Source organism: Pezoporus wallicus, unplaced genomic scaffold (assembly GCF_028554395.1).
Source record: "Pezoporus wallicus isolate ANWC-B61680 ecotype Strahan unplaced genomic scaffold, APGP_CSIRO_Pwel_v1 contig_5352, whole genome shotgun sequence".
NCBI lineage: Eukaryota > Metazoa > Chordata > Aves > Psittaciformes > Psittacidae > Pezoporus > Pezoporus wallicus.
In genome coordinates this window covers 1383483-1406057 of record NW_026639660.1, presented here as the reverse complement: position 1 = coordinate 1406057, position 22575 = coordinate 1383483, and the positions used below count along the sequence as shown (strand labels likewise).

The window sequence follows — 22575 nt, the reverse complement described above, 5'->3', positions numbered from 1 at the left end:
CTAGAACCAAGCATCTCTGTGTTTAAAGTGCTCTTGCAGCTCAAGGACAATATTCATAGGCCATTTCCTAGACTTCTCAGAAACTGAGTCATGAGTTCTTTATTACAGGAAAGCATTCCAGCAAAATGACTGATTTCATCAATTTCTTGAAATAAAGCTAGGCCCATCTATCTTTTTTCTCTTCAGTCCTCTTTGGTTTTTATTCAGAGTATTGAACCGTTTTTGGGTAGACAGCATTAATGCAATGTATGTCCATCTTGAAGAAGATGGCACAGACCGTGTTAGATTTCCCCACACAATCAACTAGATTACTGTTGACACACACCACAGATTTATTAACAATAATCACCTTAAGTGCTTGGGCACAGGTATCAGCAGGGTGGTACTCACATGCAAACTAAGGACTCTATAGGTCTCGAGAACTGCTCTCAAAGGAAAATTGGTTTATTAAGGTGCAAAGTGTATTAGGCTCCTTGCTTGGGTTCTTATCTTTCTCATCTTCAGAGGTTTCTGCCCTATGTGAACTATGTAGGACAAGTATTTTACAAATGACAGCAAAGATACGATGGTCTGGTGGCTAATGAGGTAGACTTAAGAACATTACTACCAGTCACACACACTGGAAGCACAGGCTCAGGAATGGAAATTCACTGTTTTATCTTAAAGGAGCATTTGTTTTTTCCTGAAGATTCAGTTTTAAAGTGAAAAAACAAACAAACAAACAAACCTGAAAAACCAAGCTCAGTTCATCAGAGGTTATTAAGGTCTCTACCATGTTCCAGTTAAAGTTGTAAAAATACTGTCCACCTTCCTCTAGACAAAAAACACAGCTTAAAATAACCAAACCACGCAAACCTGCTCATTATGTGAAAGAGAGTATTTCTCCCTAAATCCATGTTGATGGGAAAAATATTGCACAATAAACTAGAAGAATATACCAGGAAACACATTTACACAAACAAAAAAACTTTGGTAACTATAGTTCAAACCAATCCTCAGCAGCAGCAGCAAAACATTTTTAACACTTCAGTGTGAAATCTACATTGGGACTGACAGTGAAGAAAACCAATAGTAGTAAACTGAAAGAAATCAAAAAGAGAAACAAACTTAACTACTTTAGATACCACAGAAAAGAACAGAGGTAGCTATTAAGCTAGCTATTAAGTTAGCTAGTAAGTCCAAAATGGAAATGACAAAAGACATTAAACAGACCTTACTTATTGTTTTTCTCATAACTTTCAAATAGGCTAAAGCAAATGGCCTTGAGAATAATAATTTTTTTATGCTCTTGCAAAATTAAAATTAAAAACAGCTTTTCCTGTTCCAAGCTGAATGATATTCAATCACAGAGTAAACAGTTAAATACTTTTTGGTTAATATCAGCTGTCTCTGCTGTTAATGCATGCACACACTCCTTGAACACATGGATGAGAAAAATCTTCTCAGATCCTGTCCCACGGTTACCCTATTGACTCCACTGCAGACAATAAATCATTCAATCATTCATTCATTCAATCACTCATCTTTATTTCATCCTGCTACCCATCTTCAGCCATCCTTGCTTTTGAAGTCATTGGGCAGAATTTCTGGGAATGACAAAACTGATATCCCTTTTGTGTAAATTCCTTCCTGTTCTACTTTCTCTCACTGAAAAAAACAACTCCCAGCCACTCCTGAAGTCAACATGCCTGAAGATAATTTTATCAACCTTTTAATTTTAAATTATTGCTTTCCCTCTCACATATTAAACTTTGAGGTTTGGAGAGGAAAGTGAAGTTTGTTTTAATCTTTGTTATCTTTCATTCGTTTTGTCTTATTTCAATACCACCACTCTCATGAGTGCAAAAATCTGCTATTATTTAACCAGAAACAAGCCTAATTCTGTATCTCAAGTAACAGATACAGAATTATATTAAATGGTGTTTACTTGGTTTTGCTGGACTGCTATTATGTGAGTAATTTTTAAATTATACTAGGAATGCCTCAAGGATACAACTCAAGCTTAGGAAAAAAAAAAGTGACTTAATGTTTTCAAGGGAATTCCACCACCCCCCTTTTTTTTTTGACTATTGCAACATATCTGGTTTTATTTTCAGAAATTAAACTGTTACGAAAAGCAGGCAGTAATATTGGAATGGATCCATCAAAAAATAAAATGCATAATACATATAGAAGCCACTAGCCTGATTGCTAAAAAATTTCTGTGATGAAAAACTTGACCAGCTTTTGTCACCCACTCCATAAATGAATAAATACCACAAATATTTCCTTACATGGAGAAAGAACCCCAGCAACAATACAGATTTTGAGCAGACTTATAAAAACTTGGATAAGAGACAGCAATGTTCGGCATGAATCATGTAACTATCAGAAATGTCTCATTAAACTATTCCGTTGTCATATTAACATTAAAAAAACTCCTTGAAATACTAGAAAATCATTTGAATAAAAGAAATGGCTATAAAATGAAAGGGTACCACAGTGGAACACGCAAACAGAATTTCAAAAAGCTACATGCAAGAGACGTTACTTGTAAGTAGCTTTTTCATCTTGTTTGTCAAATATTCTTCAAACAAAATTTAAGCATTGCTTTGCTTTTATAATCTGCTGGTTTTTTTAAGTTGCTGCTTCCTCATCTGTTGATCAAACTCCATTTTGAAGAATACTTTAATCTCACATCAAGTAATGACATTTCTATTTTCCTACATGTTCCTCTGCTTTGCCACAAAGCAAACACAAGCATATGCCTGGATTTTGCATATTTTCAATATGTACAGCGATTGTATTAAAGATGCTTTCAGAACGAGAATACGTACAAGTATCCAAAGGGACAGTACTTGTCACATACAATGGGTTTGCACTTCTTAGGCCGCGGTCGACACTGACAGATCTCACAGTTGTGGGCGTCAGTCTGGAAGCCAAAGGAACACTCCAAGGAACAGCCCGAAATGAGGCCAGTGCACAGCTCCTCCCCTGCGAAGGACACATGCAGGTTATCACAATGTGGAAACTGGTTATACCAGACAAATGCATCTTTAGCAGATTAAATCTTCTGTTCCCTTTTATTTCGTAACTTTTAAAGTACTAGTAAGCCTTACCTTCAGACTGTCCTAACTTTAAAATATGTGACAGAATTCTCCAGTAATGACCCAAACCATATGAGCAGACACTACATGATGTCTTCCGTTCCAGTCAAGAACTTGGGGAGTATTACCTGGTACCCTAAACTATGGTTTATGAATGAAATGCACGGCCAAATGACTCTAACATCTGTGAACATTAGCTTTCAAGAAAACATTTAAAATAAAGTATACTTTCCACATATTATATGGGTTTAATAGGTTTCTGGTCAACATAGAGCATATTTATTTCCTCTCTGTTTATTTTAATAGAACTGAATGAGCTATATTAACAACTTCCATTCTTTATGCTGTTTGCTGTGAACTGTTTGGTGATTAAGACCTGCTCGTGGATTGCTGACATCTCAATTTCTCCAGTACAGAGAAGAATAATGGTAATTTCATTCACTCTCATTCAAATTTATTATTTTGAGAATGCTCAGCTGCTTTTTTTTCTTCTTGAAAGAAGAAGGACCAGAAAGACAACTCTTAACATGCTCTGGGATATAAAATTCATTTACTGGTTGCAGAGGTGAGAGGAAACAAAAAGTTAAGATGATTTTTGTTACACTAGGGATGTGAAACACGGGGGGGGGGGGGGGGGGGGGGGGGGGGAGGAGGGAAGTGGGTTGAGAGACCATTATTACAATAGCCAATATAAGATCAGAATAGAAAAATGGGAAAATATAATTGAGGTTCTTCAACAGAAGACTATGATAGGTAACATTCAAAAGGCTGACTTTTAGAGAGATATTTCAAGGATGACTGGTATCCAGTTAAAACATCCACACCACTACAAAGCGCTGGTTATACAGAGAGCAGCTTAAGAGTGCTTTCATGGTGGAATTTGGGCCTACAAGTGCAATGCAACATTAGAGCCTTATCATCCCAAACAACAGTTCTCAGTTTAAGTAGGATGAAGATCATCAGGTTCAACACTCCCACCACTCTGGTTTTATGCAAATCTGATGTCTGAAGCAAAAAGGGTGCAAGTTGTTTTGTCATTCAGAATACAGAAAAAGAAATGCCAGATCCTTTCACAACCTCTAGAAGTTTGTCTTTGACAGCAGAGTACCAATGCTACAGGATTTAAGCATTTACTCTCAGACATATCTAACCTTCACATAGCAACGGTAATCCTTACCTCAGATTCTTCATGTACTCAGAAGCACACATACAACAACCTTCATGAAGTATTAAAAGTTCTTCAAAGGACAGAATTCAGGCTGATCCATTAAGACTACTAGGTCTTTTAAATACACAGCCACTAATGCTGATTTAAAAACATTATAATGCAGAGGAAACTCCAATATTCTTCTCTGGTAAAGAGTGATGTATTTGTAACACAAAGACTTTCTTTGAAGCAAGTTAAAATAATGAGGATTGGTCTTTAATTCATGAACTTTACACTAGGATGCTTGTACACAATTATTGCCTGAAAGTGCAGACTGATAGTAAAACTAACTAAACTTTTCATTATGCATGACTTTATAAGGTAGTCATAATTTTAAAGTTAGACTTGAACTTCATAAGAATGTATGGAAAAGTCACCTCCACTGGAATATCTCCAAAAACAATTTAGTTCAGTTATGACCCTGGATGTCATATAAGTTATGATAACTCCTGGAGACGTTCTGAAATGATCAAGTGAATGATCCTGGAATTACACAGGTTGGATTGATCAGAACCATTCATTTTCTGATGCACACTTTGTCATGCATATGAAGTGTTTAGGTGGCTGTCCATAAACATCAAGCTCACAGAAGACAGGTCAAGGAACAAGAAGGTACAAATGCAAAGGCAATGGGAAAAATGAACAGACGTCTTAAAAGGTGAAAAAAAGAGCTGGAAATAAAAATAAAACAATCTAAAAATAGAAAAAACAAACCCATTTTTTAAATTGGCATATCTTTATCTTATTTGACTCAGATTATTTGTTAAGGAGAGCTATCAAAGTGCAACACCCAGGTTTGAATATGAAATTAGAAAAGACGGTAAAATAACGGTTGCTCAGAACCCTACAGATTTTTCCTGCAGTTTTTGTTCTCAGTATTATTCTCTTTGCCACTGATTGCTTTGATTTGGATAGTGAAACTGCTTCTAGAGATGCAAAACAAATTTGTTATGTGTAAAGTTAATACACTGTAGCTTTAACTTAAAGGTGTCTAAGACACTGCTATAAAAGCAGGAAGATGGCGTCTCATTCCAAGTAGCTTATGGTGTTAAATATACATAAAAGTCAAGTCACCTGACATATCAGCCAGAAGATCCAGTCTCAAGGCAGTATCTTCCTTGCTTAATCCTCTGCATAGTGAGTTACCTTCAAAAGGACTTTCACTTTATAAGTGGCCAGGAAAGAAAAGCTCTTCAGAGCCTTGGGATGGATGACTGACTAACCACCACTGCCACCAATCTTAATAACAGACAGTGAAGAGCATACCAAAAAGTCATCAACACAACGTACAGGACAAGCTTGCTGAAGTCAACACAGACCATTGTTAACATCTGAACTCACTAGTGTTATGTCAGTACTACACAAAGAAATCAGAATAATCTCCACAGACCTCTGCTGACAGTCTTTCTAATTAAGATGCTAAAAATGATGCCTTCTGCGAAGATGTTTGTTACTAAAATTAGTATGTTATTGTATTTCTGATGTTATGACATTACAAGCTGTGGAAATGAGATTTAAATTTTCTATAAAGAAATTCAGTATCCTGAAAACCAGTGAATTCTGGTCTGCTTTCACATCTGACCTAAATTTCCCCTATTTACACATCATTAAAAACACAACTAACAGGCAGTCTTCAAACTGAAGTACAATCTGGTACCCAACTTATGTTTGCTGTACAGGCTTGTTGAAAACACTGGACCAGTATATTAAATTGGGTATATGTGTGTATATATATGTTTTTCAGAAAACAGTGTGGGCATTTAAGATTAAAATGTGAATCAAATTCACTTTATATAATTGTCAATTTGAAAATATTTCTATAGCCTTAGCTATAGCTTTAAGTTCATCATAAAAAAATCATCATAAGTTTATTATGAAAGGATAAGAAAAAAGATTTTTCTGCCAAGGTTTTACATTTCAAGTGACAAATACGTAATTTTTTATTCTTTAGAATAAAGAGAACTAGTTCATGAAGTTCAGCCACAATGAATGGAGATTTACCATGTCAAAATGTTAGCAGTTTTTTTGTTTAGAGGAATTCTCCACCTCTGCTTAGCTAAATTTCATAAGGAACCTGAACCCAAATCATGGAACATATTTGCAGAGAAGAGATCCAGCTCTAGCTGGGCTAACAACTGCTTCAAAAGTATATCAGGGTTAATCAGGAAGTCTGAAAGGAGAGGATACTAGGAAACATTTTAAAAGTTAATGTAAAAGGAAAACTACCTTTCAAAGTTTGAGAACTGCATTAGGCATCTGCACGGCACTTGAACTCTTAACAGAATGGGATCAAGCTTCTGAACACATAGTATAAGCCATCTTTATTTCTCTGACTGATCAGTTATATTGACATCACCTAGGGAGCTAAACTAATGGCTAGATAGGCGGTAGATGACTAAACCAGACGTATAACAATGAATAGGAAACCAATTAAAGGGAGGACATCTTTCATTGTACTGCTTGGGGAAATACCTGGCTGGGGAGTAGAGTTCTTCTATGTCAATAGTAGAAATATGTTCATTAATTTTTCCTATGAAAAATGAAATGTCCACGAGGTAATGTCAATACAGAAAACAATCCTCCTACACAAGGTAAGAGAAGGGCTCAGGGGAATAAAATAGTAATAGTGGGTGAAATATAATTCTGGAAACATAGTAGGTCATGCTGCCCATAAGGAACAAACAAGAACTTGTGCTACAAACTAGAGGCCAGGTGCAGGATATTGGTTGATATCAGAACGGTACTGATGTGATACAACTTCAGAAAAAGATGAATGTGTTCCTGAATGTCTCAGGCTAATATAACTGTATTTTTACCACAAATACTTAGCTTTTTAATGTGAGGACAGACATATGCTGAAACATTACATAAAATTCTGTGAGAGTGTCAACTGCATGAACTACAGCACAAGGCTAGGACAATAATCATGGAAAGGCTGTTTGTACTCAACCAGTGATATTATTAAAATAGGCTGCTGCTAGGAACAAATACTCAAGAACAAACACAGAGAATACTTAGAGCAGTGACTCCATCCCACACAAGACAATGCAATTTTCTTTCCCATGTGCAATCATGACTGCAAAAGCTGCAGCAAAGTCAGTTACCAAAAGATCCATGTTTCTAGTCAGTCCTGACTAGACCTCACTACACTGGGAAAAGCTATTTTTTTTTACCTCTCTAAACACTGTAGCTCTAGCAAATACTTCGTTCTGTAGTTTGCCGCACATTATATGTTGACTTGGATATAGGAATTTCAAATTACTGGATTCCTTTTGATCAATCTAATAAGATGATATTGGGAAAAAAGAAAACCAAACCACAAGTAGAAAGGGAAAGAAAACCCCACAAGTAGAAAGGGAAACAACAGTTGAAGATGAATTTGCCTTCCAAAAAACATTTTTGAATTACTAACAAATATGAGAACCAAGGTTTTTAAGCCTGGTCACTGTTACCCAAAAATTCCTTCCAAATATAGTGAGTTCTTTCTCAGCCTTTATTCATCCACTCAGAGTTTCATACTGTCTATAATAATGCAAATATCAGTTCCAGAAGAGCATGACAACTGTTTAAGGGGAATATGCTTGGGATACAGGTGATGGGACAACACTGAAGCAGGAAGTGTTGTCTTAAGAAGAGATGATTGTTAAGCTATGGTGAGGCCCTACACTGCACACAAACTACGTGGCGCTTTAAAACTCTTTTCCACTAAGTTCTTGTTTTCAAAACTAATGCCAACTCTTCTTTTTAAAAGACTGTCAGATCACTGTAAGACTGAGAAGGAAAGAAAGGTTATGTACAAAATCAACCTGTGACCTACTATAGTCCAGATCCCAACATGCAAACGAGACAAGAACAAAATTCTGTTCCAGGATATGCAATGTTAGAAAATCTTTGCATTTGTGAGGATTCACTCAGCAGTCATATACTTCAGATACAACACAATCTTCTCCTCAAGTATGGTACCTCAGATACAGTGTATCTCAAAAGGAGTTGCAATTATTTGGGGCAAATTCAAACCATCAAACGTGTGATTTATTCCTGATTTCAAAGTGCTCACATGTCCACCTCCCATGAACCTATGAATACTTGGAGTGTTAGAAAATATTGCTCAGAAATCAAACTGAAAAGAAAACAAAATTCAATTCTGTGAATTGCATGTTTAGGTATAAAAGAGGTCTTCTGTTTGAACTTCTAATAGCTCAATTGAAATTCCAGCTAACTCTTATTTAAAGGACAACAACTTCTTGATTCTTTCTTCTAGCACACATATATGACATGTAAGAACTCTAAGCTCTTAAACGGGGGCATATCTTTTTCTCCAATTTATTACTTTCCATGTGGACACACCGATCATTGTACTGTGAAGACTGGAAGTCATCTTTAGTCTAGAAACTTTTGAAAATGCATTTTAAAGATGCATAGCCTGTTGAAATACTCTTAGTTGTCAATCCTCTAATTCACAGATAAAAAATAACTGCTAGAGAAAATTAACAGATACTTGACAAGAATTATGTCAGTATTTCAACTTAGGCTGGTGTCCATTTTTTTGACGATCTGTAGCGTGGCTACATGAGGCTAGCTACATACCTTCACCATCATTATTTTCTTGACGCTGAGGATAGATCGAATCAGGAGAACTGTTTCACAGTACCTTTATAATTAAGCACTCCTCAGCCGTCCTCTCGGTGTGGATTGCTACTGCTGGTTAATCTTCAGGGGTGGGGATCTGGGGAGGCAAATTTATGAAGGAGAAAACTAGGTTACTTATCAGTAACTGGAATTCTCTGAATATATTGCCTCCACAGATCCACACTAACCCTCCCTCCTTACGTTAGAATTAACTCACGATTCACAATAGCTGGATAAAAATGAAGGGACCGGTCACTCTGATGCTAGAAACCCCTGTTTAAAAAAAATAATCTCATGAGTGCATTCAGGCAAATTACCCACCTGGATACTTGCTCTAAGCAACTCTAGGATTTATATACCACATGTGACTTCGTGAAAATGAATTTCTAGCAGTGATATCTCAAAGGTAAAATTAGTGGAAAATGACCAAGCTTCCACAAAACTTCTGCCAGCACATGAAGGTGTTTGTTTGTTTTTTTTCACAAGTTAAGAAAAATTATCATCTGCTTCTATTGCATTACATATAGTGTAAGCATTACAAAACTCAATATATTGTTGTAATCTTCAGAGATACCCAGCAAAGACTTCTATCCTAGTGAGAAGATAAATAATATTTATTTGGCATGAGTAATTCATCATAACCCCTCTTCAGGGAGCACTTCCACTATCTTCCATGTAGGTACTTACAGTTAGTATTTCTATTTTACTTAGAATATGGACTTTTTTCAGATCTGAGCCTAAAATTTTTAAGAAATGTGCTTCATCCCAAATTTTCTATGGCTGTATTTCACTAATTTAGGTGTAGTGAAGTTATCTGCAGAAGGATAATAAGGCATACATTTTCTGCAAGGCCTACAAAATTATTCCAAAATTCAAGATGCACTCTCCTTGCCCTACGGGAGACTACCTGGACTACCTCAGTTTTTGTTTATTTGATGTTTTGTTTGTTTGTTTTTTTTCTCCCCTCATTGAATTTGTTGCCAAATGAAGGTAACAATGGGAGATAACAGTTGCTAAAATAGAAAAGTGCTACCTTTATTTTACTTTACTATTTACAGGAATTTTGCATTGTCTCAAGTGTACATTTTGCATGACTTGTCAATGTGTGTGATTACTCGTCCCACCTTACTTTGAAAACAAAATAAACATAACAGATGTTTATTTAAATAGAGAAAATTAAGACTGAGTTCTGAAGTGTTCAGAACACATCTCTGAGTATGGGTTACTTAAAGAAATAAAGTAATACTATAAAGGAATAAAACGGGTTGGAACTAGACAACCTTTAAGGTTGCTTCCAACCCAAAGAATTCTATGATTCTGTGAATAAAATACTCAAATTTTGCCTGGGAAGAGTGAAAGGTTAGGAAAACCAACCCCAAACTCAAACTGCTGAATGATTAACACACACACAAAAAGGAGTTACAGATGCACTGTCCCACTGTAGTACCTTCAAACTTTTTCTTAGGCTTTTTCCTGTCATGCCATAAACTTTCAGAGCCTTGACCACTGATATTCATGGAAGGCCCATCAATGCACTTACCTAACTTTTCCCAACCTTCCAATCTGCCTTTGAATATCTACACAACTAAACAAAGTCCCACACTGCCAAACCCAGCTTCCATGTCAGAATTCCACTCTTAAGTCATCAGCTATAAAATGGAGAAGGCATGACTTGCCAGAATACTGGACTCCATGCTGCAAATGTCTGCTAGTATTGAGTGAATGACAATACCTCCTGTAATATATTTTCTTCTCATTTATGAAAAAGGTATAAACACTTTTCAAACATATTTCTGTATTTACATGGAATGGGAAAAGGAGGTGGTTTTACATCTGGAGGACTGTGCAAACATGTAACATGGTAAGATTTCTAATTTTTGAATAGTGATTTTGTTTGTTTTGACAGACAAAAAACCCCACAACATGAAGTGGATGATGATGTACAGGGCCGTGCAGAGAAAATGACTCATCCTTAGACTTCTACAATCATGTCTCTCTATAAGGAGTCTGGAATTAATGAAATTGCATAACAGTTGTATCTTGTAAAATTTTACCAAAAGTTGCTATTTACCTAAACGGCAAAGCTGAGCCTTCTAAATGAAGCAAGCAATTTTTAAAATGAATAGCAATGCTCCAATTTAATTCCGTTTTAATGAGATATGAAAGGATAAAAAAATAACAAAGCCATACATGCTCTTGGCTATATGCTGGAAAGGACTTCAATTCGTCTGGGGTAAAATCTTATAGTCAAAGTTGCAGGAGAGATTTTTCAATGCTTTTTTCTTTTCTACAAATATAATACAGGGGATAGACAAGGCCAGATAAGATACTGGTCCTCAGTGCAGACTTTCACTGAAGAATGACTGGGTGTTCAGTAAACAGCCATCAGATTTGAAATCCTATGTTACTGCAGTCAGCAGGTATTATTCAATGTGCCTGTTAGTCTCTGGAGAAAGAAAGACTACAAATAGCTGATCACTGGCCTTGTTTTATTCCACTAATGTACTCCTCCTCCTAAAGACTTTAATCCACACCAGTTTTCCCTATGGAAGCAAAGGCCTAGGCACTCCAAACGCAATAGCAATTGCTGCACCCTACAAGTAACAATTTTTCGCTTATTTACTTTTTTCTATTTATTTCCTGTTCTTTTACCACCTTATATATTTTTGTTTGTATTTTTTGGTAATGCATTTAATTTGTTTCCTACTCTTTTAATTTTATTTGGGATATTTTTACAGCAATTCTTCCTAAATCTTGGATTACACTTTTTTCCTTTTATCCTCATGTAGTGCTGCTGCTTCGGCTCCTATACTCTCCAAGTCAGTATGATCATTCTTTCTCCCTCATCATTTGCGGTTCTATCTCTACTCACTGGAACTTCCCCCCCCCCCGTACCCATCTGTGCTCACCTTTTACTCAGTGGTAGTTTTACCTCCTTTGCCTTGTAACTCTGGTCTGCCTCTACTTTTTTTTTTTAATTTTATTTTACTTTACAGCATGTATGTTTTTACTGTGTTTTTACAGCATGTTTTTGCCTTCACTGCAAAACCAGGAAGAACAATAAAGCATGAAATAAACTGCTTCTGTTAAAATAATGTTCTAGAAATATAATGATTTGCTTCTTTTTCCCTTCTTATTCGGTAGTTGGCTTGAGTCAAGGTGGATAAACTTGAAACTAAATTACAATAAAGTCGAAAGAAGTTTCATGATATTGTACTTAGATAATTACTTCAAATTAACCTATTGTACTGATTTCTGGCTACAGGAATGTAAATGAAGGTATTTATGAATCACAATTTACAGCTTCAACTCTATGTTCTTCCACTTTGTCATTTTGCTTTTATTTTAGCTGGAACAGGCTGAAATGTAATGAATCTTTAGCTGTGATATCTAAAGAGAAATTAGCAAAAAAGGAAACCTTATTGGAAAGGGATTAGTAGAACTAGGATATAACATCTTCTAATGGTAATGCGGGCCTCCTTTACTCAGGCACTTTGAATCTGATTTAGTTGAGCAACTTAGACTAGCAAGAAACAAGAGGTGCAGTATAAAGATAGTGATGCTCCCAAAAGTCCACGTGAGCTAAAGATAATATACATTCTCATGTTCTTAGAGAGTTAAGATGCAACTACACTGGTTTGGACATGAAAGTATGTAGGATCTTAAAACGCAGAGATCTAGCAGCAGCGTATTTGACAAAACTCCTTCCCTCTCAGTGCTCACAGACTCATTTGCCTAGAGCCTTGCAAGCGAGAGACGTTACTTGATGGAAAAAAACTACTTCTGTCATTTTGACTGATAACCATGAAGTGATGAAGACTTCCAAGCTGTTATTTTTCTTCACTGTTTTAGAAAATAAATGTTTCTGCTCTATGAACGACTGAGATTTTTAAGCAATCTACAATTCAGGTTATTTAACTGAAAAAAATCCAAACCACGACAGACAAATGAGAGTATTAAGTTTGCTCCAGACAGTTTGCTACTGCAAAATGAAAATAATTTCAAGCAAATCTGGCAAGAGAAAAATTCCCCTGAATAGGATCTTAAGCACTATTTAATCAGAAACACTCCAAACAAGAACAGAGACTTCCTGGGATGCTGGGATGTGTACACATGCAATCTGCTAATCTAGGACAAAAAAATGATCCTTTGGAGTGACGGGTCACCTCTGCACCAAGCTGGAGGGAAGGACTGCACACAGACACACAGACACACACAGACACACACACACAGATGATGAAGTTTGTCAAGTATGTTCATCTTCTTCTTTTTGTCAAATTCACCAATCAATTTTGTAACAATAAAAAAAGAAGGATAATCAAATTACAATGTTAAAAGTAGAACTTAACATTTCCAATTTTGTCTTAGAAACTAAGTAAGGCTTGTATATGATAGCATTACTACAGAAAGTTGCCCTTTCCATGAATACAACTTGCAATCAAAGATATTATTTCTGTATTACCATAATAACATTATTACTTGCCACACATTTATTTCTTATTAAAATATTTGGTCCTTTAGCTTATGGAAACAAAAAATGCACATTTCCCCAGAAAAGAAGTTAAAAAAGCCAGGACAAATCCTTTTCTTGCTCCTTAAGCAAAACATTGACCCAAGCCTAACACTCTGTACCAATAAATCTATTTTGATCAATAAAATAGTCATATTGGTTTAGACGTGACTGTGTGGACTGAAACCAAAAGAAGGGGAACAGTGTAAATACTTCAGTTGTGAAAGCCTCACAGGCTACAGGGAGGATGCAGAACAACAGTGAAATTACAGAGAGTTTAAACCCACTCCTAGGCTCGGCTGGAAGGCAGCGTGATGCATCCTGCAGCTGAGACTAGCAATCTCAGACTAGCACAGGTGTCCTTTGTTGGGCAATTCCAACAGCCACCTGACCTTGCTTTGTATTTCATCCATAAACATTGAACTGTTAAGGAAACACGTACAGAAAATACATTTTTGCTGCTTCATTGATACACAGAGTTCTCAAATGGCACAATGCTTTTCCTTGGGGAAGAAATAGATGTTAAAGCCTGCATATATGTATGTGTGTGTGTGTGTATATGTATATATATAGCACTCTAGATAGGATTTAAGAACATGCTGTATAAAAACTAAAATATATAATACAATGAAAATATATTAATAATAAAATATGTTTATTAAGAATAAAATAATATTAATAATAAAAATAAAATATATAAAATTATATATGGATATGTTTGAACTATATATGTTTATATAGTTCCACCCTCTGCCCCCTTCCCCCCACCCCCAGCATATAATTTTCCAACATTCAACCTCAAAAGCTAAATTTTGAGGAAAAAAAGCTGAGTTGAAAACAGGCTGTTTAGCAAGGGGAGTTTTTGAAGTGCGCAAACCAAGATGGTCTTAAACTCTTTACATACACAGAAGAAAATGAAATGTGGAAGTCTTATCAGACTTGTCAAAGCCTGAATGAATACTAAATCCCAAATCATAACCTTTTCTCCCCAGCTGTTAATTTTTTTCCATAGTCAGACATTTTGTGTTTTCCTCCCAACATATTTTAAGCAAGCAATGTCAGAAATCAGGAACTTATCCTTTAAAGAACAACTATAAGGTTGCATACTAACGCAACACAATCAACATTATTAATGGAAGAAACAGCATACTAGCATTTCCACATACAGCTTGACATACAAGGTAGAAGCCACTGTGTTTTTGCATACTCACTAGTTTTGCACTGACAAATGCGGCATCCATTTTGGTCCAGTTTGAAGCTGTAGATACAGTCTTTTTCTGTCAAAGTGCAGTTCACCAGAACCTCACAGGTGGGCGGACCTATTGTGATGTATGTGGGTTCTGAGGGCGAGAAAATATGAAACAAATAAATTTGAGATTACTTGAGTCTATTAATAGGTATACACAGAGCAACAGTGAAGAGAATAACCTTTAAGTAATTTTGCTTCTCATTAATGAATATTCTTGGCAATTCCAAAACAATTCAAAAAACAGACCTTCTTTTGAAGTGATGTACATTCATTACAAACACTATAATGCCACATAAGGCTTCTGTAATATGGAAACAGGAAAAAATACTGTGGTTTTTTGTTCATTATGAAATCAGCTGTCTTGCATATACAGTTTAAAATCGAATGTAAAGCATGTTTTGCCTGCTTTTCTCCTAAAGTATGAAATCAAAACTTCGTGCAGATTTTTTTTTTTACTTTAAAAACTGAACAGAGCTTTCTCTAAAGTGCAGTTGATTGATCATACCAAGCTGCAAATCAAAGCTCATGACTCAGAAGATCAAATCTTTCTCTGTGTGAAGAAGATCACTTCTACTGAAATTTAAAGCAGAAGGGACTCTGAATCCCAAAAGGGAATGTAAGATAAACTGCATGTGAAAGATCTCTGGAAATCACGGAACACGTCGATTCATTTAAAACATCGCTTCTTACAGTATACTTCCGCAGTACCACACTATACTTTTCGCAGTTGAAGATACTATTGCCAATTATCAGGTATTTATGGACAGTATACTACTTAATTTTGGTCACAAATGAAATGTGTTTGAGTATGAAATTTAATAGTAGTCAGAAACATGAACATGGTAGTCAGAAATATGAACGTGGTTTAGTATACAAAGTTGTTAGAATAAAATAATACCAAAAAACTTATCAAAATAACAAGGAACCTCAACACTACCATCATAAAACTGGATGCAGAAGGAATTAAACACCTATTTTTCCTGAAGGACTTTTGCTCTGTGAGACTAATTTAGTCTACCTTGTGTTTTTCATAGAACAAAATCACATAAGAACCACCAAATTTGTAGTTATGAGCATTATTAACATTATACTAAGCATTTAGTAAACACAGATTTCATGACTTTTAAAGAAGTAACTGAGCTTTCGTTTCACTGTTTCAACTGTTTTGAGTTTATCCTTTTCTTCCATTTCAAGAAATGAAGACAAAGGAAATTACATTTGAAAAAAGATCAATATGTGCATCGATGAATTGTGAAAATATGATGAAATGATATAGTAACCACCAGGGCAATAAACCATAACGTGCATTATACAGCATGCACATTTTCGTGGATTGGAGATGGCCATACATCGCCACCTCTCATTCTCAAACTAAATACATTGAAAGGCAGATTTTGCCATCCTTAAACCCTAGTCTTTACTCTCAGACTGAAGGTAAAATACTACTCAACATTGATTAAGTTGTTAGAAGTATACAGTGTTATCTAAATTACAAATTTCTGTGCCTACTGGCTCCACATCCAGCAGGCAGCTTTTGCACTCATGCCTTCCAGTCAAGTGAAAATTATCCTATTAAAAGAATGAGCTTTTCTGCTTTCATTGTCCTTCACAATTTTCAGCTTTCGTAGCTTCTCCCAGCCCTACTTTTCCCTTCACAACAGTTTATACAGTGGATGAACATTTTTAATCCTTTTTAAATTATGGCAGCTAAGTACAGATTTTGGAGGGGAAAACTCCATGAAAGGCACTACAGAGAGACATTAGATGACTTCAAACTTATCTCAGAGGTCACGGTTCAGATTCCTCACTTTGCTGAAAACTTTAAAGTAACATCTGAATTCTGTTGCTTGTGGCTTTGCACATGTGGCATGAGAGAGCAATGTTTTCTAGAATCTATGGATTCCCAAACTATAATCCATTTAATTTCAGTGAACTCTCTGTATTTGTTTTCAAGTTCACTCTGTAAACTCTCTGACTAAATCATATTCATATTAATATTTGACATTTGCAACTTCAACAAACCATTAGTTTGGGAATCAAGAACATATTGATATAGACCAATAATTTGATATATTCCAGAAACTCCATTAATTAGTCACGCCTGTTTAGGACTCAGAGTATATAAACTAGTGTTGCAAACAAACTGATTTACAGCATCTGGTGCCTATTCTGAAAACCTCCTTTCCTACCTCGCTCCATTCTCTAACCAAAGTAACCTAAACATGCGAAAGGCCAAGATATAAGACTTACTCTGAAGCTACATTCAGGTTAGTGTTCAGCCAAGCCAAACCCTACACTGAAAATGACAAAGAATCCACTAGCAGCTAAAACCACTACGACTCATATGAATCATTAATGTTACCCAAAGCAAAGTTCACAGACAGTAACCCAGGTCGGAGAACTGGAGAAGACCATGGCTTTACCGTCAGGTAAACAGAACAGAACAGTTATGTAAAATATGTAGTTAAAGAACCCACAAAACCTCACTGAAAGTTGCAATGCAGGTTAGTACTGACTGATCCACTTGGTTATAAGCTAAACTTAGAGAGAAACATGAATATGTTTCACCCCCATCACTGAAGTTCACCCGTCAAGATAACTTCTCTGTAATTGCAGGTATAGATTATTATCTTGAAAAAAACACCTCAGCAGATATGTTATGTGTTTTCCATGGTGCCTTTTCAAACCTACACTTTTGTGTTTTGATGCTCTTGTGTCTTGCCTTTTCAAACCTATACTTCTGTGTTTTGATGCTCTTGTGTCTTGGACACACAAACACAACATTTTTTTGCTCCCTTGATATATTCAGTACTGTTATTTCTTACAAGGGACAAAATTAAACTGTCATTTTAGTTTGAAAAGTTTTTGTTAGTCCTATTCATTGTGTTTTATTATTCTGCCACCTCCCACTTTTGTGTCTGCTCTCGGCATCCTTAGCGTTTCCAGACAAGCTTACAAATCTGTTTTTTCTCCCTCCTGTCCCTAAAGGTAAGCCCTGAGATAAAGTAATTTTATATGCATGCCTGCTTCTCAATGAGCTGCAAGTAGAGGACAAAAGAAATAATTTAATTCCCTACCCCCACATGTGCAAAAATGCAGCCAGAAAAAAAAAAGGAGGGAAAAAACCAACCCCCCAAAATCAGCCCTTTTCACTTTGCTAGACAAGACTCAACAAATAAAGCCAGCTCTGCTCTGCCAGGCTTCTGGCTATTTGAATAGGCGAGCAGTAGCTAAGCTTGAAAAAGCATGTACCACTGCATGATCAGAGCTAAGCCTTCACTGCTGCTCTTGGTAGAAAAAGCAGAAGAAAGATCCAGGGCACAAATGGGTGGGAAAAATGGAGGTCGTTTCTGTTTGTGTGCTTTACCAACAATAAAATTATACTGTAAAAAGAAAGAGAGCGAGAAGAGGAAAATAAAGAGAAGGGGATTGAAGAGGAACTAGATGAAAACTGGATTTTTATAGAGCACATTTTGCTGATAATAGATGTCAAGTGCCTATATATAAGGTTAAATGCAGATTTCTATTAGAATGTCTTGATTCCATATGTGCTTTCTGAGCCTGATACTTTCTATGCTGAATTTTAGTGCAGAGGATTAATGTGTCTGCTGTAGAGGTTTTATTTTTTCTTTCTAACTTTGGAGATTTCAATGTATTCTTCAATTTTAGAGACAACAAAAATAAATAAAAAAATATTCTCCCTAAGGCTGGTACCAGGATGAAACATTATACCCATCCTCCTTATCATACCCATAGTTGTTCAAAATCTGAACTCTGGCCATTGAATCAGTATTAGAAAACAAAGAGGGATTACACTTAACTGTACTACTGCAAAGCCACATGTATTATGAGAACACCAAACACTCAGTTTTGGCTTGTATGAAGGACAAGAGAAAGCACAGCCTGCAGTTGCAGGGAAGTGATGCTTTCCTCTACTTAGCACTATCAAGCCCACAGCTGGAGTATTCTTCAGCTTTGGGATCCTCAGTAGAAAAGAGACACAGACACACCTGAGAATAGCATAGTGCCACCAGCTGCAAGGAGAGGCTGAGACCAGGTCTTGCTCCGCCCAGAGAAGGGCTGACCAAGGTGAAGGCGGACATCCTGCCGCTGCCTACTGCTACCTAACTGGCAGGTAAGAAGACAACAAGGTCTGGCTCATCTTGGAGATGCTCCAGGCTAGGATGAGAGGCAACGAACACAAATGTGAACATGAGAAATTACGACTGGATAAAAGTTGTTTTTTCTTTTAAACCACATGGGTGGTCAAACTAAGAGAGTCCTAGAGAGACTGTGGGATGTCCATCCTTCAAAATGCTCAAAACTTAGTTGGGAAAAGGCCTTGAGATCCTGCTGTCACTGGACCTGCTAGAGCAGGAGGTAGACTAGAAAAATTTCTGGTGGTCCTTTCCAACTTGTATGACTCCACGAATTTCACATTCAATAAACTTGGGACATTTCCACTGAAAGCAGCAATATCCTTGATGGATCCTATCAGGGAACTGAAATCCAAAGATAAACATTTAAATTTCTGATGATTTCTGTATGCTTTTGACAAGCACTGATTACCTTCCTTCTGCAATACATGTTTGCCTAACACTGTCTCTCTAAAATGTACTTAAAGACTTGAAGAGTACCTTTTATTCAAGAAGCAAAATTTCTTCCAGGCTGTTATAACAGTATTTCTCTCTGAAGTGTCATTTAGTGACAGCCGCAGCCACCTTTAATCAGCCTCTTTTTAGTTTTTCCCTCCCTTAAGTTCATACATTACCCATACCTCTTGTAATAATAATAAAAATACCTTGCCATGTAAAAAACTTAAAACAAGCTCTTCACTTTGGTGCATTTGCAGTACAGTATTTTAACTCAAACCAGGTTTTGTTTCACGCTTTCAGTAATACTGTGTGAGGGAAGTACCTCTCCAAGCTTTTCCAAAATTGGTTTTAAGTAGGGAAGCAACTATTACGTTCTAAGTTTTTTCATGTGCACATTGTTAAATGTACTATTTTTAAATGAATTTAAAAGTAAATAGGGAACTTCTATTGCTGCTTCTGACTGTTAGAAATCCGGACCATCATGTTATCTTAACCCAAAATTACTAGAAATGTAAGAGGACAAGTGTTTTACACTACTAAATCATTCCAGTTTTGAATTCCACTCATAAATGTTGTCCTGTCAATATAGAAAGGAAAAATCCCTATCTTTATTATAACAAAATTACTGTATTTTTCCTTCCCATAAAATTATGAGGAGGCATTGAACACCTGGGCTCAGTTACTTTGATTTAAGCACAATGATTAACTCCAGCTAAGCAGACACAGGAGGTCTGACTTCTTTTCGTCATCTTCACCATCATCTTGGTGCTCCCAGTGCACCTCTACTCAGTATTACTCTACACACATATGCTTGAAAGCCAGGAAGTTCTACCAGTGTTTGGTGTAAAGTGTCCCAAACATATCACAGTATCATTTACAAATACTATAATAACAAACTACCACACAGTGTGAGTTGACAGCAGTCCCTGTATATATATTCACAAAAACAGGTAAACAGAGGATGTTTTGGACCCCAAAACTCCAGGTGTTTTAAGTATGCACAGATGCATGTTTTTCTTGCCTTGTGGGATTTTTATATACACATTTTCTATACAAATTTACCTGTGTTCACATAAAAACAGCATTTCTAGCCAACTTCATGGTAACAAAGAATTTTTAATTTGCATCACAGACACGTTTCTTCAAAACTATAAAACTGTAAGCTCTACGGATATACCACTATATAGAGGTTGAAAATTACAATGAGATCCTCCTTCCAATACCCAAACCACCATGGATTTCACCAATTCCATTTTAAGACTGCAAACTACTGCAGTATCTACTTTTTACAAGGAATTTAGGAGCACAGGCCATAAAAAATCATTGCCAAGAGAACAATTTTTACCTTAACAGACATTTAAACCCACAAAAATACTATTTTGTATTTTATTTGCATTTATTCAATATATATATACTGACTTTTACTGGCTTGCTTAAACAGTTTCAGATGTTTGTTTTTGCAGTGATATAACACAATTACACTATGTTCTCATCAAGATATTTTGAGGAATTATTTGGAGAATATTGCTCATGCAACTGGAAGACAAGGTTCCTTGTGATTTCTTCCCATGTATAATAAAAATTTGGGAAAACAAATTGCAAAAACATGCAAAAAGCATTTGCATTTCTGAAAGGCTAAATTACAATCAAGATAATTTCAACATACAAATTCACACCAATAGTAACACATGAACTTTTCAAACACATCAAACTAGCTTTTCTGCAACACAATTAAGCCACCGGGCCTAAAAACAATCCTAAATTTAAATGTGAAGACTACGTAGTCATAGTAAGAATAAGAAGTGGGATTGTATGCTTTACTGCATAGTGTTGAAACTCCGTAAGCTCCTCTTTCATATTCCCATTTTGCTAATGTGAACCAGTCTATAACTTAATTAACAACTATCAGATAAAGTAGGTTAATTCCTTATGCACATTATTAAAAAAGCTGGAACATGGAAACACATTTTCAGTGTATAGCACAGGGAAGCTTTATGTTCACCTGTGAGCATCACACATGCATGCTCTCCCTACATTTAGGCCAGCAGTGCTGATGACAAAATCCCCCACATTTTCCAAAATAAATGGAAAAACAAATTTAAAAAATCCAATTTTTGTCCATTAATATTTCCAATACTTCTAGCAATAATTAACTACTTTTTTTTAAGGAGGGCCAACAGTGAAAAACTTTTACAGAAGTCATAAATTCAGAAGATAACTCTCTGAAGTTTGCACCACATTTAATTTACAATTATTTTTAACTCCAGAGAGGGCGACTAATATAAAATAGCAATGCATTTAGATTCTGCAGTGATTAGTCTTGGGATATTTGGTGAAGATGTTAGCCATGTGCAAAGAATAAGCTGAACAGAATAGAATTCTAGGAAGCCCCACATCTCATCAGGAGCATGACATGAAAACCTCTTCTGGGGGAGGAAGGAAAAATCAATCAAAATCATGTTCTGCACATGGAGAAAGGCCTCTAACACCAATAATAAAGAACATGCCTGTGTTTGGGGAAAGGGAAATAGCTCCCTCTCCTGCAGTATTTTATAACACAAGCTACCTCTAAAAGGACTAAGAAGTTCTGATCCTATGAAACCAGCACCAATTGACTTAAAGAAACATAGCATCGGTGCATTTAAGCATTTACTATGAAAATTAAGAGGAAAAGCACAACTGAACAGGAGTCTAACTTTTACCCATGCTGTATGTGGTAAGTAGCTAAAAATTGGTCCTCAAGGGTGTGCTGCTCAACTGTCTTTCGAGTCTGCATACTTGTTTGAATTCTGTCTGCTGTCCAAAAAAGTTAACTGCAGCCTACTAAGCAGCAGCATGTGTGTTTACTTAAGCTTCCTGTAAAAACATTCATATCATTCCAAGAGTGACTAAATGTTTTCCATCCTCATAGTTCGCATTCCAGCCTTCCCCGCCCCTCCAGTTCATTACATGAAAAATATCAGTCCCGAGTACTGGGCAAGAGAATTTCCTTCCTGGGTTTGACATACCTAATGCCTTGCGGGAATTTTTTTCCCCAGTGTTTAGCGATCTGTGTTAACTATCAGGGTTCAACAATTCAGCATCGCATAACTATTTATAAAATGTATGCAGGACTTAAGATGATACCGTTTTCTAATGTCACAAAACCGTCTGAAAATATATTCACTAACGCTTCAAACACATAGTTCATTTTAGCAGGCTTTGTTTCAAATTTTATTCGTACTGTCAGCCTGAAACTACTTAAATTTGTTTTTTTCCTTGAAAGTTAACTATTAGAATATATTAAATATAGTAACTAT

General features: G+C 36.1%; 1 protein-coding gene across 1 annotated transcript in view; it reads right to left on the bottom strand.

The window, feature by feature from the left end:
- The window catches only part of CRIM1 (cysteine rich transmembrane BMP regulator 1), a 189216-nt gene that overhangs the window by 27481 nt on the left and 139160 nt on the right, over nt 1–22575 (bottom strand). The window contains exons 8-9 of the mRNA XM_057415453.1: nt 14644–14772; nt 2817–2973 (exon numbers count right to left, since the gene is read on the bottom strand). Of these exons, the coding sequence (XP_057271436.1) occupies nt 2817–2973; nt 14644–14772 (286 nt within the window). The remainder of the gene's footprint in view (nt 1–2816; nt 2974–14643; nt 14773–22575) is intronic.